The sequence below is a fragment of the Mauremys reevesii genome, linkage group 10 (assembly GCF_016161935.1).
Source record: "Mauremys reevesii isolate NIE-2019 linkage group 10, ASM1616193v1, whole genome shotgun sequence".
NCBI lineage: Eukaryota > Metazoa > Chordata > Testudines > Geoemydidae > Mauremys > Mauremys reevesii.
The window spans coordinates 27,498,555-27,517,055 of record NC_052632.1 but is presented as its reverse complement, the minus strand read 5'-3'; the positions used below and the strand labels follow the sequence as shown (position 1 = coordinate 27,517,055).

General features: G+C 41.0%; 1 protein-coding gene across 6 annotated transcripts in view; it reads left to right on the top strand.

Annotated features, from left to right (window-relative positions):
• Nucleotides 1-7,479, top strand: part of THSD4 (thrombospondin type 1 domain containing 4) — a 606,703-nt gene extending 599,224 nt beyond the window's left edge. For all 6 annotated transcript variants that reach the window (XM_039492160.1, XM_039492156.1, XM_039492157.1 and 3 more), the window contains 2 exons: nucleotides 242-386; nucleotides 1,874-7,479. In XM_039492160.1, coding sequence (XP_039348094.1) covers nucleotides 242-386; nucleotides 1,874-2,016 — 288 coding nt within the window. In that variant the 3' untranslated portion in view covers nucleotides 2,017-7,479. The remainder of the gene's footprint in view (nucleotides 1-241; nucleotides 387-1,873) is intronic.
• Nucleotides 7,480-18,501: the final 11,022 nt, after the last annotated feature.

Sequence of the window (18,501 nt, the reverse complement as noted above, 5' to 3'; positions counted from 1 at the left end):
CTCTTAGAGAGAGCCTTGTCCTGCTCACTTGTACTGGGGATCATGGGGACAGGGATTTTTATTGCGCCCTAACAGGAATGAATCCCATAACTTTCTAATCAGCATTTTAAGGATCCCAATCCTATTAAAGTCAATGGAAGGAAGTCTGGAGGCTTTGGATAAGGTTATAAGCCCCCTTTCTCTGTGAGGGTTTCCTAGTACAAATTATCACCTTCCTGAATTTTAATTCATTTGATTTCAGTGTTCCAAATCCTGTGAAGGAGGATTCCGGGTTCGAGAAGTACGATGTCTGTCAGATGATCTGACACCCAGTAACCAATGTGATCCACAGCTTAAACCAGAAGAAAAAGAACCTTGTAATACTCAAGATTGTATACCAGAAATAGGTAAGGAGACAGGAAAACTTGACTGTTTTGACTGTGGAACTCCATCTAGTGGAGAAAATATTTAACAATCTTGTATAGGCTCTCTGGGTTCAGCATTTATTTTCTGTTCCAATTTTAGGAGTTCGTTTTTAAACAAAACAAGGCTCTCTTTTTAAAAAGGTACAGCAGGTTTTCATAGACTTTAAGGCCAGAAAGGATCATCATGATCATCTAGTCTGACCTAGTCACATTGCAGACCATAGAACCTAGGGTGACCAGACAGCAAATGTGAAAAATTGGGACAGGGGGTGGAGGGTAATAGGAGCCTATATAAGAAAAAGACACAAAAATCGGGACTGTCCCTATAAAATCAGGACATCTGGTCACCCTAATAGAACCTCACCCACCCACTCCTGTAATAGACCCATAACCTCTGGCTGAGTTACTGAAGCCCTCAAATTGTGATTTAAAGACTTCAAGTTACAGAGAATCCTCCATTTACTCCAGTTCAAACCAGCAAGTGACCTGTGCCCCAAAATGTAACACATTAGCATTAATTTGATATTGTCAGAGATGTTTTTCATAATTTTTATGGAATCATTTTATTACTAATTATAATTACTAGAGAAGGGGAGAAAGATGTATTAAGAAGTAGTTAGAACCTCATTCTATTCTGCATCAACTTTCAGGTCAAATTTGTTCACAAATTTAGATTTTGTAAAAATTAGCTATTATGTAGCATAAGACTGATAGAAATGTTCCTCCTCCTCCTCCATGTGGAAACAGTTTTGTTTAAAACAAATTAATACTGACAAGTCTCATGATTTTATTGTGTGCCTTGTGTTATTTGGTCTTTTTCTTAAAATCCCAGCTTCTTGAGTTATGTGATTATGTGAGAATCTCAGTTTTCATCAAAAAAGCAAGTTTCTAGCCCTCATGGTTTTTAAATATGAATGGAGTGCATCCTAGTGGCTCAGAACCCAGAAGGCAAATATAAGAACCCAACATTTATTATTTTTCAAAATCTCAATATTTATAAGCCAATCTTGTGATTGTGGAGGGTCTGATTCATGACTTTTCAGTGCTTGGGGGTTGGCAGTACTGTTAATATTCCCCTGAAGCATTAGCCACTCAAACCCTGCAGCATGGTATTTATTACCTGAGAATCTGAAAGTGAAAATGACACAAACCTGTCTATAAATACAAGTGCTACTATCTACTCTATTTTCATTATTCAAGCCAAATTAAGTGTAAAAAGCAAACACAGATTGTTAAAAGTAAAGTAGATTTTTTAAATATGTGCATTTTTTTCTAAATGTATTCAAATAAAAAAAGTTCTTGTCGTTTTAATAATTTAACTTACTTACATCAGTAGGCTATTTTTAAATATATGCTTTTTTCACCTGACAGTAAATCTTTAAAAATAAATTTGCACTCTACCATAATCAGTTCAGATAACATAATCTTTCTGAATCATAAAGGTCTGTGCTTTTTTTTTTTTTCCCCAGATGAAAATTGCAAAGACAAATACTACAACTGCAATGTGGTGGTGCAGGCCCGGCTCTGTGTCTATACCTATTACAAGACAGCTTGTTGTGCATCCTGCACAAAGGTGGCCAATAGACAATCAGGTTTTCTAGGACGCAGATAACAACTACTCCATCATCCGTAGCGGCCATGTTTAACTTCGATATGGGAACAGAAACAGTGTTACTGTTTGGACTGCAACAGGTTGTACCTTCTTAAAGAGATGGTTTCCATATCGCTGAGCACATCAAGACTATGGTTATGTCTCACACATAACATGCAGCATATAATAGGAGCTTTTTGGCTTTTTAAAATGTTCATTGTAAAACCGTGATTTTTAAAGCATTATTTTTTACTGATACTATTGTATGCATCTGTTCATCAAATAATTGTTATTTAAGGAAAATATCACCCTTCTTGTTATGAATTGAATGAAAGGAAAATCAGTCAAATGCATTTATTGGAGATGTTTGACCAGCGCAGATACAGCAGCACAATTATTTGCTGAGTACCAACCCTTCTTGTGTGTTTTGGACTTAAATTAGTAGTTGGTATCAGTAGAACACGTACATAAGAAGTGTTATGTCATAAAAAACCCAGCACCCTTAGGACCCATTTAAGCTCAATTTCCCAGCACCCTAATATGTGTGTTTAATTACCTCAACCCTTCATACTAAATTAGTGTCATGATTAAGCTCTCTCTGCTGTACTTCCACTAACTTCCTGCCTTCAACTAAGCAGCAAATGTACACACATTGCCTGCCTATAAGTGCCTTGTATCTAATTCATAAACTAGTGCATTAAAGTTATAGCCTGTAATTCTGTATGGATGTTGAAAGCAATATATTACCCACCACAGTGCCCTTAAGTCTTTTAAGTCTTCTCTTTAACATGTGATGCTAACAGCTGAAGCTCAAATGGGTGACGTTCCTCCACTAATCTAAATTGTCAATTTACACCAGCAGAGAATCTTCCACCATGATGTAGCAATCTCGCTACATAATAATTTTTCATTATAGAAGTGTTCAGTAAGTAACAGTATCAATCCAAATGTGTATAAGATTCAGTTAGGATTGCCATCAGTTTCTGAAGCTGCCACCAAAGGATCTGGCCCTCTGTCTCTAACATGTTTTCATAACCCTTTGGTATCAGCCGTCTGTGGTGGGTTTTTTTTTTAATATATATACTAACTGCTAGTGCAGTAGTTTGGACGTCTGTATTAAGGAAATCCTGACTCCTAGCTGTTGAAGGATTATTACAGTGTAGTTTGTCTTGTTTTCATCCTGTGGTGTTCCTCAGTAAACTTACTCTAAAAGAATAGCATCTATTTACACCATGTCTTCCTGTTCCAGTCAAGAATGGTTACAGATTTGCAACTGGGTTAGATGATCTTCATTTTCTACACTTACTGTACTCAGTCCTGGAATTTGCTAGAGCTAAACAGAATGAAGCATTCAATGCAGATTAAAGGTATTAAACTACCTGAAAATTTCACAGTTCATCCACTTTTATTGAGTCTTTTTAAATATTTCTGTGTAAGTAGCGCTGAGTTCTGTTGGTGGGAAAAAATAACTTGCTTATTGAATTACTCATTGCAATGTACTCTAAACCCTAGTGATATCTTTAATCTTGAGTCCATTTTTAAGGTGTCCACTGTCTGAATTCAAAAATGGTGCCAAATAATCCTATTTATACCTGATACATGTTTACTGTTGAGCTTTATGCTAGTCCTATGTTGATTATCTCTTAGCCCTATTGTACCATCAATGTTTGATCAGGAGTCCCTATTGTAATCAGTGGGAGTTCTCCTTTGTCTCTAAAATTTGATGTCACAATAATGATTCTTTGTGATTAGAAATTATTAAATGTCATTAGAGCTTTGATTATCCTCTAATTAATTTAATTAAACAATGGGAGACCTGAATGAAATTGAAAGACTAATAATATACCTTTTTTTTAATGATCCCTTCTCAGTCCTATGCCTTTATGTCATGAAAAGTCACCACCAAGGACTTGATATAGCTCTTGAAGATCTGAGATTACACTGTATACAGTAGATTCTTGACCAAAGAATTATGGGGAGGAACTGTCAAATTTCCAATGGTGGTAAATATAAATTTTCATATGAAGGTCACCTTGTAGCAAATCCTGACAAACTGTATCTAATTTTGTTGTTTCTCTTTTGCCTTATGAGAAGTGTATTTCATCTGCTTTAGGGAAGTATCTGTAGCATAAAAAGATTATTTACATCCCAGATGAAGAAAGAAATTATAGTTCACACAACGATAATATATGACCCATAAACAGTTTGCACATACCTTTGGATAAGGTGAATAATTTAAGCTGAACAATGAGTTGGTAAATAGGTTTGTGAACTTGGTGCCTTACATGGTGTGTAGGCAAGTTATAAAACGTGTTGCTCTTGAATACGTGGCAGTTGGGATGGCTTAGAAGGATTTATCTTTTTGTGGGCTCCATTAATTTACCATTGAAGATGGCAAAGTTCATAGGAGCCAAGTATAAAAGGGTATGTATCTATGTATTTATACCCTGTATTACTCCTCAGATTCATTGCTTTGTTAGTTGAATGTGGTCACTTATATTGATAGTTATATAAACTGAGCTATCTGGTGTAAGGCCAGTTTTCATATATACCATTAAAAAAGTATGTCTCACCTAATTAAACACCATGCAGTAAGGAGTCAGCCTGATTGTGGCCAGATTTAATCTCTTGTTGTCACTGGCAAGTTTCACTATAATTATGATAGATGTTTTTAGAATATAAACTAATCAACTCTCCTTTCCTACACACACTGATGCAGAAGGACTAATATTATCTATGGTAATATTTTGCTGTCACATGAAGTGCACTTTTAAAACTATTCATTTAAAACAGTTATTGCATTTTAATTATTACAAGTGTTTGTTTTTATATAGCAGTGCTCCAGTTTCACCTGACACCATGTATATTTCCTGATTCTTTCACTTACATTGATGTAAATTAGGAATGGCACTAATGATCTCAGCGGAGTTACATGGGTATAAAACCAGTGTAAGGAAGTGCAGAATCAGGCTCATTAATTTGCACAACAACTTTTCTTTATTGTGTGTTAATACATAGTAGAAAAAAACATTATTTCTCACCTTTCAAAACTTCAGGTTACATGATCTGGGATAAAATAGAAGATCAGAGTAACTATGGGGACAATATGTGGATCATCAATATAAGGCAAACTGGTGAAAGGTGATTACCTGAAGCCAGCACACAACAAAGGGAGCCCCACATCTGGCTTCTCAAACATCTGTAGAGAACCCAGTTTGCTGATCTTACATGACAGAGGCTGATTTTGAGGGGTGATGCAAAAGTGAGAGGGCAAGGTTTGCATGGTTTTGCATGAACATCACAGAACCCAGCCATGGTTTCAACACACTCATACTATTACGCCTAATGTAATGTAGTAATCTGTCTTTGGGGCATAATACATCATGCTGCATAGAAGCAGGGTCTAGCATTAATGTTGTTTTTACAATGTTTATATGATCCCATTTCCATAGCCAAATGGTACAGATCCAAAATTGGGTCCTTTTAAGTAGGAAAACACTTGCTGTATTTTAGAGATGTGTTAACTCAAAAGTTCATAGACAAGGCACATATGGATAAGATAGCCACAACTTAACTGAGTTCAGTGGGGCTACTCACATTCAGGAGTGTTTGCAGGTTTGGAGTGCTAATAGCTACTGCCATACCTGCTTACTCAACAAGAATGTTTGATGTTTAGAGCAGTGCTAAATGATCAGACCATTTTATTACCTTGACAGAGGACTAGCTGGCACAACTGTGGGAATTAATACAAGTTTTTGTTTTGTTTTGTTTTGTTTGTAGTTAGCGAAAACAAGATAGCTTTTATCAGTTTGTGTCTGAAATAAGACTAGTTATTAGTAGAGCTATTCTCCTGCTAGTTCAACCAGCTCCTGAACCCTTGGTGGTTCATTTTATTAAAATAACTACTGAATGAATTCCTGTGCAATGAACCCAGAGTACCTAGACCTGCACAATTATGAAAGTATGTATTGTTTCTGTATTCTCACATACAACATCTGCTGTTTTAAAAGTACCATTAGAGCAATCATGTATAGATTCAATAGCAGAAAAAATCATTGCAGGACTTGGTTTTTATGGCACAGCTGTGTTTAATGCCTTTTGGCTCCTCTCTATAAAAGCATTTGTCGGTCTATGAGGCAGTTAATTGGGAAATTCAAACAATGAATGCTGAAAGTAAACTTCCTTTGTTCCTAACATGGCTTACATAATATATCAGTGGGGGTTATGTTAGTTACTATTTAGGGAGCTGAATCAAAGTAATCTACTAACACTTAACATTTTCATATTTAGCGTTTTTAAATAGGCAAACTAATTTGCATGATAAGAAACAATTATTGGGTCAAATTCTGACCTGGTGAAAGCAGGTGCAACTTTATTAGAAATGCATCCACTAACACTAGGTCTGAATTTGGCCCTCTGTCAATTTTCAATGAAACACAAGGGAGTATATTACTGCTAGCTACATTTTTTTAAATGGAGACTCCTTGGAATTTTAATGGATTGAGAAATGCAAACTCCCATTATCTTTTCGGCTTGATTATTTCCTTTGAAAATTCAACACTTTCCCAGTGACTTTCTAACAACACTGCTTTCATTAGCCTGCTTCGTCATGGTGCACTGTGCGTGGGTCTCTTCAGAACTGACCCTGCAATGTGCTCATCTTGGGGTGACGCAGGTGCCCTTGCTGACCCTCCCTGAAGTCATCAGGGACATTGTTAAGCAGGGGTGCTGGAACAATTTGTATAGTGGGGGTGCTGAGAGCCATTGAACCACACTGTAAACCCTGTATATGTTGGCAACCACTTGAAGCTAGGGGGTGCAGAAGCACCCTCAGCACCTCTAGTTCCAGCACCTATGTCTTAAAGGACTGGGGCCTTAACTGTGCAGATCATCAAGCCTCGATTTGAGTGACACAAAAATCCTACTTTATATATGTAAAATTACTTACATTTCACCTTAACCCAGTCATCCATCTTGGCAGAAGGATATACTTTATTATAACTTATTTTTTGTTATTTGTAAATACAAGATGTTTATAGGAAATATGTATTCTGAGCTATGTCTATGGAACAAGCCACTGCACCAAAATAGTTCAATTATTTAGAATATGCAGATTTTTATTAAAGGGACCTAATGTGTATTTATTTACATATGCCATCTACATTTTTGTCCAGGTCTTTCATCATACTAACCCAAGTTTTCATGGAATTTTATAGCATATATATATATATGTCATATTGTAAATCCATAGTTACCATTTTGTAATTTTCTGATTAGCCAGTTTCTTGAGTGGATTTAAAGGGGGAGTATAAGTTAAAAGTACTTTGTGACTAGTTCAGGAATATGTATCCCTGGCAATGCACCCGAACCTGAACTGTACAGCATCCTTTTCATATTGTATACATTTTCTCTTTGATGGAAAAAGTTAACTATTTTTGTTTATGACTAATTTATTTTTTATTATTGTGAAAAATAAAGTAATTAAAGATCAGCTTTTGTGACATGGTTTATTTCCTATTTGGTGAACCCTATGTAACTCCTGTTACACAGGAGTTAAACATATGTATCAACAGTTGAATAGATCCCTGGAGGGATCTAATTAACATGCCTTATCTAGTACTGTGCAGAATATAGAAATGTTGCCAAAAGAGAGATAACACTGTGCTCTATAACCTTACAGAGTATTGACAGTGACATCCTGGTTTCCTGATAGACAAACATGCCTATTAGAGATTGGAAAAGAGAGCCTTTTACTGATAGGTCATCATCTCCTCCCTGCTTCCAAACCAGGTTGTTTCCTATCGTATGTTCTCAATTACATTGCCCAATTTTAAATTATTTTCTCCCACCACTTCCCTTGAGAAGCTCTGGCTCCTTTTTGCCAGGTAAAATGGCCAGAGTGGTGTAAAGCAGTCCTAAAAACTGCCGTTCCAGAAGGGAGAGGATTCCCCTGATGCAGGCGTTGTAGAAGACAACTGTAAGGCTGTGCGGGAGGGACTTGCCCTCTCCTCTGGGGACACTAGGATACAGGGGTGCATCCCCTCCCCCTCCAGCCATGGAGGACCTTGGAGAACCTTGTGGAAAAACCACAGAGAGCAGCCATCCACAGACTCTAACCCAGTGATACTCAGACCTCAGTGGTTCAGTAGTCAAAATAGTGATCAACATTACCCAAAGAGCCATAGTAGTGTGAATTCATTGTTTCATTTACTATTTATAATATCTGAACAAGTATTACTATTTTATCAACTACACTTAGTTCACAACATAGTTTAAAAGCAGCCAGATTGGTTAATAATTAAATCACACAGTGTTTTAACATCATGTGCTGCACAGAGCCACAGGAGACCCATTAAAGAGCCACTTGTGTCTCTCAAGCCTCAATCGGAGTATCACTGCTCCAGCCAGTAGTATCAGAAGCAGCCAAAGCAGGGACTGCTTGGTGGAGGGAGGGCAGAGAGAATGGGAACTGGTGGTGGTTTGGTTGGAGCAAAACAGGCACCAGATCAGACCACTCCCTCCCCCCAGCACCCTTGTGGACCCTGCAATGTACAGGGGAGACCCACTACCACACTCGGCCAGGCACTAGGATCCATGTAGACTTGGGGGGAAACCCCAGAGACCAGTCAGCCAGAGCCTCCAGGTGGTAGGATCAGAACCATCCAAATCAGGGTGCAGTGCTTCCTGGGGTTATCCAGCTTTGTGAGCCACTTAGCATGAGGAAGGCTCATCTGTGCCTGGTAGGGATCAGCTTCTTGACTCCATCAGCCACAAGCAACACAAGCCCTCCCCTCTCAACCCATGCAGGCTCTGCTGTCCCTCTGCAGGTGAGCAATTGCCATACTCCCTCCACCCCGCTGCCCCTCACCCCCGTCCTCCAAGCATCGCCCTAGAGTGCCTAGCCATTGGACAGCCACAGATCCTCTGGTCCGAAAGGAACAATACACCAAGGTTTAGCAGTTAGCCTGTAGGACATAGCTCCACTTAACTCAGCACGTGGATTTGTCCATAGAGAAAGCAGGTATGAGTTGATTTAACAAAGAACAGAGTCAAATAATATCACGTAAAAATATTGGCCACAGGAGGGTTACATATACAATTAAATCATAACACACATTCTAGAACCTAAACTTAACTAACGAGCTGCTGCTTGTCTAATAAGGTTCTGCTTATCCTAAGTCCTTCTCTCAGCGTTTTTCAAACAGGATGGCTGAGGTCTTCTTTTCATAAAACCAAGCCTGCTGGCAGGGGCGGCTCTAGGATTTCCGCTGCCCCAAGCAGGGCAGCAGGGGGCGCTCTGCCGGTCGCCGGTCCCACGGCGCCGGTGGACCTCTCACAGACGTGCCTGCGGATGCTCCACCAGAGCTGCGGGACCAGCGGCCCCTCCGCAGGCACGTCTGCGGGACGTCCACCGGATCTGCCTGCCGCCCTCCCACGGTACGCCGCCCCAAGCGTGCGCTTGGCGTGCTGGGGTCTGGAGCCGGCCCTGCCTGCTGGCAACTTACCTCCCCAAATGATGGCTGTTAGTCCTTTGTTCTTCTTCCCTAAACTGGGTTCCCTCCCACCTACTAGTCACCTCTTCCTGTTAAATTCATCACCTGAAGTGCTCATAATCTTCTCAAGTATCAGGGGGTAGCTATGTTAGTCTGTAGCCACAAAAACAATAAGGAGTCCGGTGACACCTTACAGTCTAACAGATTTCTTTGGGCATAAACTTTCGTGGGTAAAAAAAAACCCTCATTTCTTCAGATGCATAATCTTCTCACTAGCATTCGACTCAGTATGTAAATAGATTTCCATTGTAAGGCGCACAGTACACAGTGGTCAGCCAGGAAGTAAGTCTCTCACCTCCTGGAACCTGGCTTAAGGCATATGACCTCTGGGTCACCTGCCTGTAATGGCAATGCTTTAAACCAGGGGTAGGCAACCTATGGCATGCGTGCCAAAGGCGGCACATGAGCCGATTTTCAGTGGCACTCACACTGTCCGGGTCCTGGCCACCAGTCTGGGGGTTCTGCATTTTAATTTAATTTTAAATGAAGCTTCTTAAACATTTTAAAAACCCTATTTACTTTACATACAAAAATAGTTTAGTTATATATTATAGACTTATAGAAAGAGACCTTCTAAAAATGTTAAACTGTATTACTGGCATACAAAATCTTAAATTAGAGTGAATAAATGAAGACTCGGCACACCACGTCTGAAAGGTTGCCGACCCCTGCTTTAAACGCATAATTTCCAATATATACATATCTATCTACAATACAGATGTGCAGCAATCTCCTTACATATTATCTGCACATACTTTTTGCAAAGATGATGATCAGTGTAGCACAGGATTTCAGTACACACCTTACAAGACATTGTATGGTGAACTGGTATGAAGATACTACCCTCCGGGGAGCCCTGTAACCCTTATGTACCCCTGTGTCCTCTGCCAGTTGGCATCACAGGGTCCTGGGGTGGCCATTTCAATCAACACTAGAGAATGTTCTCTGACTTGCATTGCATTATTATTAGTTTTTATTTGTATTATTCTAGTGCCTAGAAGCCCCAGACATGAACCACAACCCCCCTGTGCTAGGTGCTGTACAAACAGCCTGTAAGCTCTTTGGAGCAGAGACTCTCTCTCTTCTTTGTTCTAGGTGTAAGATAGGAGGCATTAGATGGCGCTACAACGATGGGGCGCACACGGAAATAACGAGTCAACGGTGTCTAATTGGCATAGGCTGGGGGAAGGAGTAGCGCACACAAGCCGCTGGACAGTGGAGTGGCGGCAAACAGCGTGTTAGGGCCCCGATTTGGTTGGCCGGGGTTTTGTGGTGGGCGGGCTCAGCCCAGTGGAAGGCAAAGGGGAGAGCGCAGGGCGGGCATGCAGTGAGCTGAGGCGAAGAGCCTTGTGGAGGGGCAGGGTGGAGCCGGCAGCCAGGCAGCACAGGGCAATGAAAGGCAGCAACAGGTGAGCTGCGGTGGGGCCAAGGCGCCAGCAAGCGCCCATCAGCTAATTCCCACCTGCCGAGCGCCCCTGTTTCTGCTGACTGAGCAGGCGTGTGGCTGTGGTAAAGCCGCTGCCCCAGCGTTAGGAGTTCATGAACTGCCATCCCAGAGCAATGACAGACACCCCCAGCCCGCCTTGAAGAACAGTTTAACCCCTTCATGGCCACAGCTCCTTCAACGCTCCCCTGGTGAGCACGAAGTGTGAGTGCTTCTCCTGGGTGCCCAGGAGGGGAGATTGCCAGTGTCTGGCGTCTGAAACCAGGGGACATTTTGTTTCATTACCTCTGTGTCCAGAACCCCAGGACTTGGAATGTGTCTGGACTAAGCGCCTTGGTAACTAGCCTGGTTTGTAACCCTTGGGTGGGTGCAAGCCCTGTTCGGAAGGGCTTTAGGCCCTTTGACCTGGCTAATTACTCTTGAAGAAGAAAGACGTCTGCGTGGTTTGGCTCTTGATGAACGAGTTAAACTAGGGAAAATGGGACAAACGTCCCTCTCTGGGCTATAAATACACCCTGAAAGTCTGCTGGCTAAAGTGCTGTCACCCTAGAAAGCCCAGCAAGGGGGGACATCCCCAGACTCTGAAACGCTGGTTAGCTGTTTCTTAACACTGCTGTTGCCTTGAAAATGTTAGTGAAGATTGTACAGACTGAAGCTTAGGAGGATTTCTCAGTATCAGACAGTTGCCTTGGGTTCTACTAAACATTGTATGTCCAGAGACACACACACAAATCCCTTTACTACCAGAAAAGGGTCTCCTATATAGCCATCAAATGGAGGCACCAAATACTATCCTGCCATTAGTGACACTGTTTCTGGGACTGTGATGTTTCTTCTAAGATCCATTGTTCTTTTTGCTTAAAACTGTGCCCAAAATCTATTCAAGTAGGGTGCTGGAATCACATGCATGTTTGAAATGATCCTCCTCTTTGAGTGCATGAATTATGAGACAAGGATGTATTTTACTGAGGACTATCTCCCCTTGTTTTGTGTCGCACTGGGAACATTGAAAGAACTCAGGTAGTTAATCAGTGTTCCAAAAGGGCATGAGTTAAACTTAATTCTTGAAGTAATCAGTTGTTTTTAATAAATCCATCAATTCACTGGCATCTATTAGCATGTCTGTTGTCAAGTCATCCACAGTTGCTGTGCATATGAGGGCAGGATAGGAATTTTAATCAGAGATAGTTGTGTGCCCATGGGTTGGTTGGCCACACAAACAACAAATACTAATTATCACGGACTGTAGTGGACTCTGGGCCAGACCATTCTCTCACAGCTGTGTCACAGATTGAGGGAGGAGATGGGAAGTAACTGAGTACTTGAGTGGGATTTCCAATCAGGCAGAGTTAAGGACTAAGTAGCCCCACCCAATCTTATCTGTGGCTGTTTGCATGGTGTGTACCATTGGTGAGGTGATCAGCGCTCAGGCTGCTAGAAATGGGGTGAGGTTGGGCGAGTCCCTGGGGTTGTGGTGGGAGCTTTGGTACAGGAACCAGCCTCATGGCAGCAGCAAGGAGAAAGTGCTACGGTCCCAAACCTGACTGGTGCTGTGACCCCTGGGCACCAAGTTGTAAAGCCACTCACTCAATTTTGGACTTACCTCTTCTCCCATGGTGGAGGAGGCCAGGGGACAAACCTAAGTGGCACTGTGACTAGATTAATCCACCAAAAGGGATTATGTAACAGAAACGCCATAGCTTCAAAACCAGTGGAGTTTTCAGTACAGCTGGTGAGAAAATGGGGTGGTTGGTTTTTTTTAATTGGAAAATTTAGACTTTTCATCAAAAAACTCATACATTTTTAGTTTTCCAACAAAAATTAAAGTTAGTAAAAAAAATCAAGTTTTCATCAAAAAGAAGTTTCGGTGGAAAATTTCTAACAAACCCTAGTTTTTAGTTTAACGTTGATCCTCCAGAGCTTTTACACAGGAAGACAGCTCCAGCTCTGGATAGACTAGCTCCAATATTACTGTTTCCTGGGAAAAGGCTTCTAATTAAAGAGTGTGTTTGCCTTGCACTCCTCGAGGGAAGGATGTGTGACAATGGAAGTCCTTTTTTTTTTTTTTTTTTTGCCACAACAAGGCAGGAGGTGTGACTGCAGCAGGATTGGCTTTGGCTGGCATCCTCCCTGCTTAGAGACCATGGGCTAGCTGCTCTGAGAGATACAATATGTTCCTTTGAGTGTCTGGTGAAAACCACTACTGCATATTTAGTACTATTGCCCACAATTACACTTTCAGGAATTAAACTCAGACTCTAGCCTTAAGGTTATCTGTCTCTGTCTGGGTCACCTAGATCATACATTTATTTAGCCAAGGCATAGAACAGTACGTAGTTGTGGCTTACAAATTAGATGCTCTTGATTGACAATGCATGACATCAAATTTCTATCCAATACACTGCAAAGTGTTTCCTATTTTTGAATCCAGAAATCAAACAACATTGATTCTTACCTACCAGTGCAATCTGTAATCTTGACAGGTGTTTTCGTTCACATCTGCTAGAGCTGCAATTAAACAATCAAGGAAGGTTGTTAACAGAGATAAGCCAAGTGGTGTTTGCATTTCTGTAGGAGGGCCGATAGAACATCTTTTTAATTTTGTTGGTAATTTGCATATTTAACAAGGTGTGGCCATAACAGTGCTGTGTAGCCATTAAGAGCCATTCAAGTCTGCTGAAGTGCCAGGCTTATTACTGGACTGTATATCTCTACCAAGTGTTTTCACAGAACTGTTGGATGGAGATATTTTTCCTCCTCTGCAATGGCTGAAATCATGTTAGCTTTCCAGCTGGCTTAAAGTGTGCCACAATCCCATTACAGACACAGCATTGCGTATGGTTTTGTGACTAGTGGAAAGCTATGCCACGCTTTCTTACTTCAAACTTTGAAATCTGCCATTTTGCAAGCCTTTTCATAGAATCATAGAACTAGAAGGGACCTTGAGAGGTCATCTAGCCTAGTCCCATCCCCTGCACTCCTGGCAGGACTAATTATCTAGACCGTTCCTGACAGGAGTTTGTCTAACCTCTTAAAAGTCTCCAATGATGGAGATTTCACAGCCTCCCTAGGCAATTTATTCCAGTGCTTAACCACCCTGACAGGAAGTTTTTCCTAATGTCCAACCTAAATGTCCCTTGCTGCAATTTAAGCCCATTGCTTCATATCCTATCTTCAGAGGTTAAGAAAAACATTTTTCTTCCTCCTCCTTGTAACAACCTTTTACATACTTGAAAACTGTTATCCTGTCCCCTCTCAGTCTTCTCTTTTCCAGACTAAACAAACACAGTTTTTTCAATCTTCCCTCATGTTTTCTAGACCTTTTGTTGCTCTTCTCTGGATTCTCTCCAATTTGTCCACATCCTTCCTGAAATGTGTGTGGAAGCAGAATTAAGAGAGGCCTCCAACTCTAACAATGAAAGAGTTGTACGAGATGCTGTTTTCGCCTCCGCTTTAGTTTTCTTGTCTTGCTTTAGCTGATAAGGATGGAATGCTGATTTAAGCAGAAACCTTGAGATAAGGTAGTGTCTGAAAATTTGTATAAACAAAGGATAAACCGCTAGCCATTGATGCATGTAACAGGAAGGTATAAATACTTGCCTTATATTGCTAGTAAAGCAGAGACCTGCCTAGGAAGGGGGGATCCCTGTCCATGCATACTCTCCACCTTGCAATTGCTTGAGAATAAACTGTCTCCGACATGTTGTACACAAACTCAGAGTGAGGACTTCCACATGTGGTACCCAGAACTGGACACAATACTCCAGTTGAGGCCTAATCAGAGCAGAGTAGAGCAGAAGAATTACTTCTCATGTCTTGCTTACAACACTCCTGCTAGTACATCCCAGAATGATGTTTGGTTTTTTTGCAACAGCATTACACTTGACTCATATTTAGCATGTGGTTCACTATGACCCCCACATCCCTTTCTGCAGTACTCCTTCCTGGTAGTCATTTCCCATTTTGTATGTGTGCAACTGATTGTTCCTTCCTAAGTGGAGTACTTTGCATTTGGCCTTATTGAATTTCATCCTATTTACTTAAGACCATTTGGCCAGTTTGTCCAAATCATTTTGAAATTTATTCCTATTCTCCAAAGCACTTGCAACCCCTCCCAGCTTGGTATCATCTGCAAACATTATAAGTGTACTCTGAATGCCATTATCTAAATCATTGATGAAGATATTGAACAGAACTGGACCCAGAACTGATTCCTGCAGAACCCCACTTGTTATGCCCTTCCAATATGACTGAACCACTGATAACTACTCTCTGGGAACAGTTTTCCAACCAGTTTTGCACCCACCTTATAGTAGCTCCATCTATGTTGCATTTGCTCAAATGTAAAGTTTCCTGCCAAATTTCTTGAGGCAAAAATGGGTCAAAATTGGCCATACATCTTTTTTGCTGCGTGAATGTCACAACAAAGGTTTTTGTTTGCTTTTTTTGCTGGGGTACTTGGGGGAAATAGGTGCATTTTCAAATTTCAGTGAGCCTTGTAACATGGTTGAAGTCACATGGTATTTGGTATTTTTCAGGATCCCTGGCTGGGTGAGCTTACCCATGTGTTCAAGATCACCTGCAGAAGCCATTTTAACTCTCTACCCTCCAAGTAAATATGGAAAGGAAAGGAAGAGAGTGCCTCTGCTTCTCCCTCACAGCCAACTCCTAAAGGATGTCTTGTACAAAAGACATCAGGCAGGGGACTGATAGAAGAAGACAAACACAAGGTAAGAGTGAAGGGGTAACTGTAAGCAGGTGATGTCCTATGGCCTGCTGAGGGAAAAAGAATTGTGTGTAGTCAGAGGACTACATAGACTTGGGCAATTGTGTTCCTAGATGTGGATAGTTTGGATAAGAGCAGTGGACTTCACAGGTAGGAAATCCCTAATTTTTGTGTGCTCGTTCTTCATTCTTAAATCAGCAACATGTAGGTTCTGCCATTCTGCAGATTTCATTTTAAAAAATGGGTGTTCCTTGCCATCATCAATGTGCACATAACCTTGAAAACTTGACCTGAGTCTAGACAAATACATCAGTGTCTTCTCAACTTTGCAGACAGTCTGAAACAATAGCACTGAGAAGAGAGGACTGCTCCATGCATCCTAAAGTGTTGTTTACTCTGAATCCTAAATAGGACAGCTTGTTAAATTTATCTGGCTAGGTTGCAGAATTTCCATCAGCGTCACAGAGCTTGGATATACTTTGCCCTCTGGCCTTAATGTTTCACTAGCACTATTTTTTGTATTTAATTTCCCTTTTGATTTTTAAAGGAGTCCAGGTGACTCTCCTGGTGACTAACGTATGGAGGTCATGTCCTTAGCTATTGTAAACTGGCATAACTGCAGTTGACACTGAAATCAGTGGAACCATGCCAGCTGACATCAGCTGAGACTTTGAACCACAGTGTTAAAGCAGATTTCATACTTTACTGAGCTTTCCAAGCCTATTAAAGCCAGTCAACACCCCTGCCACAACCCCACACCCACACACAAATGGGTCTGGTGGCTTTTTTTCTAAATGATATTGAGTCTGAAGTGTCACAAACTAAACAGGTTTTCTTGAGAATAACCTTTCGTACCTGTCTGTAGGAGGTCAGAACCACCACTGTGGCTACATCTAATCTGCAACTCAGAGAGTAATTTGCAGCTTGTGTGTACCCAGTGCTTAATTTGAAACGAAAGAGATTCTTGGGCTCAAGCAATTTTTTTACTTTCATAACTGATGTGGCAAGCCCACAGGTACCAGGGCTATGAACTGCCAAGTCTAGAGGTGCTGGGGCTCAGCCCTGGCAAAATTAAGCTCTGTGTACAGCTGCGCTAGTCTAGCTTACTCAAAATAGCAGTGAAGGTGCTAGCTGTGCAAACCTGCTTGGCCTCCCTGGGTATATCCTCATGTTCCAAACCTAGCCTGCCCCACTACATCCTCACTGCTATTTTTAGCAAGCTAGCTAGTGTGGATATGTCAACCTAACATGTCTGCTGCAAATCATACCGGGGGTGGCAATGTAAACGTAACCTGTGTGAAAGGAACTTTTAGTAAAAAATCTACTTTCCAGTGGTGTTTGAATTTAAATAGTTGCTGGCTGGTATGTCACAGGAGTTAGTGTTGTATCATTCTGATTGGTAACACTTTACCAGGCATACTTGCCTGTGTTCAAAATAAAATAAGCCCTTTGGCTGAGAGAAGTGGGCAGTTAGCCTGGAGGTGGGGGGAGGGGGGACGGCATTGGAGGAACTGAGCCCTAAGATTTTTAAGGGCATGCTCCAACACCCATTAAAGTCAATGGAAAGATTTTCCATGGGATGGGTCCAGGGTGCATCTAGGATTATGAAGTTTTGATGTCTCTGGATGCCTTCTTGCACATTCAAGTTATCCCCACTTGAAAGGAGAACAGATTTTCCTCACTGGGGCTAGGTTTTATTCTTATCCAGCTGGCAAAAGGAGTAAGGTAAGCTCATGATAGAAATGCCGCTTTTAAAAAACCTGTATAACGATACCAAACAAGTAGTTAGCTGTAAATATAGTTTACAGGAACAAAGCTTGAAAGTAAGTGTGTGTGTGTGTGAGACTGCATAGTAAAACAAACAGAAATAGCCATTACTGTGTACTCGTCAATAGCATTGTGCCTGAATGCTATATTGTGCTAGTCCAGTTTAGTGAGCAAGTCCACTATTCTACAGCAGTGGATTTTTACAATGTATTTGTGTTGTGTCTTCCTGATATAGAATATAAACCTGCTCGACAGCAGCTTTGGCAATAAAGCTGGGTTGATTGATTCATACCATGGTGTAATAACCAAATAAAATCTGAAACCAACAGCCTGGATAAATAGGCATAGTCTATTTCCAAATGGATTTGGAATCTGATCTATGATGAATCAGTGCCTCACAAAATATGTGTTGGAATGCATTCCTACTCAACTCAGGGCTTTATTCATTTCCATGTCAAAACTCAGGTTGTCACAATTCAAAGTATCCTGATATGTGTTGTGTTGTGTCCAGCTTGTGTTTCGACATATAGAGCAAGATGCTCTATTGATGCACAGCTATGGATGGGTGGGATTAAATAAGAACTGAGTGGAACCATTATTGAGGTTTTTAAATGTTTGTTTGTTTTGTTTTGTTTGTTTTTTAAACAAGTGTTGTTATCTTTTGGCTCTGCTTTCAACTTCCTGGGTTAGAATGGCACTGGAAACTGAAGAACTAAAATTCTCTTGGTGGAAGGGAAATTCTCAAGGTATTTCTGGCTTGGCCTGAATGCTGAGGTACTGAAAACCTTGAGCAAAAGCCTTTTTCAAAATCAGATTATCAAATCCAGATACGTGGACTACTGTTATCAGAGCATGCTATATGTTTGTGGTCATTGACAGACCCATCAGTGCTAAGGTGCATGATGTACTCCTGGGGGAATTCTGCACCACTGCGCATGCACAGAATTTATGTCCCCTGTAGATTTCTTTGCTTCCCCATAGAAAAATGACTTTCGGATAGGGAAGCCACAAGAGCG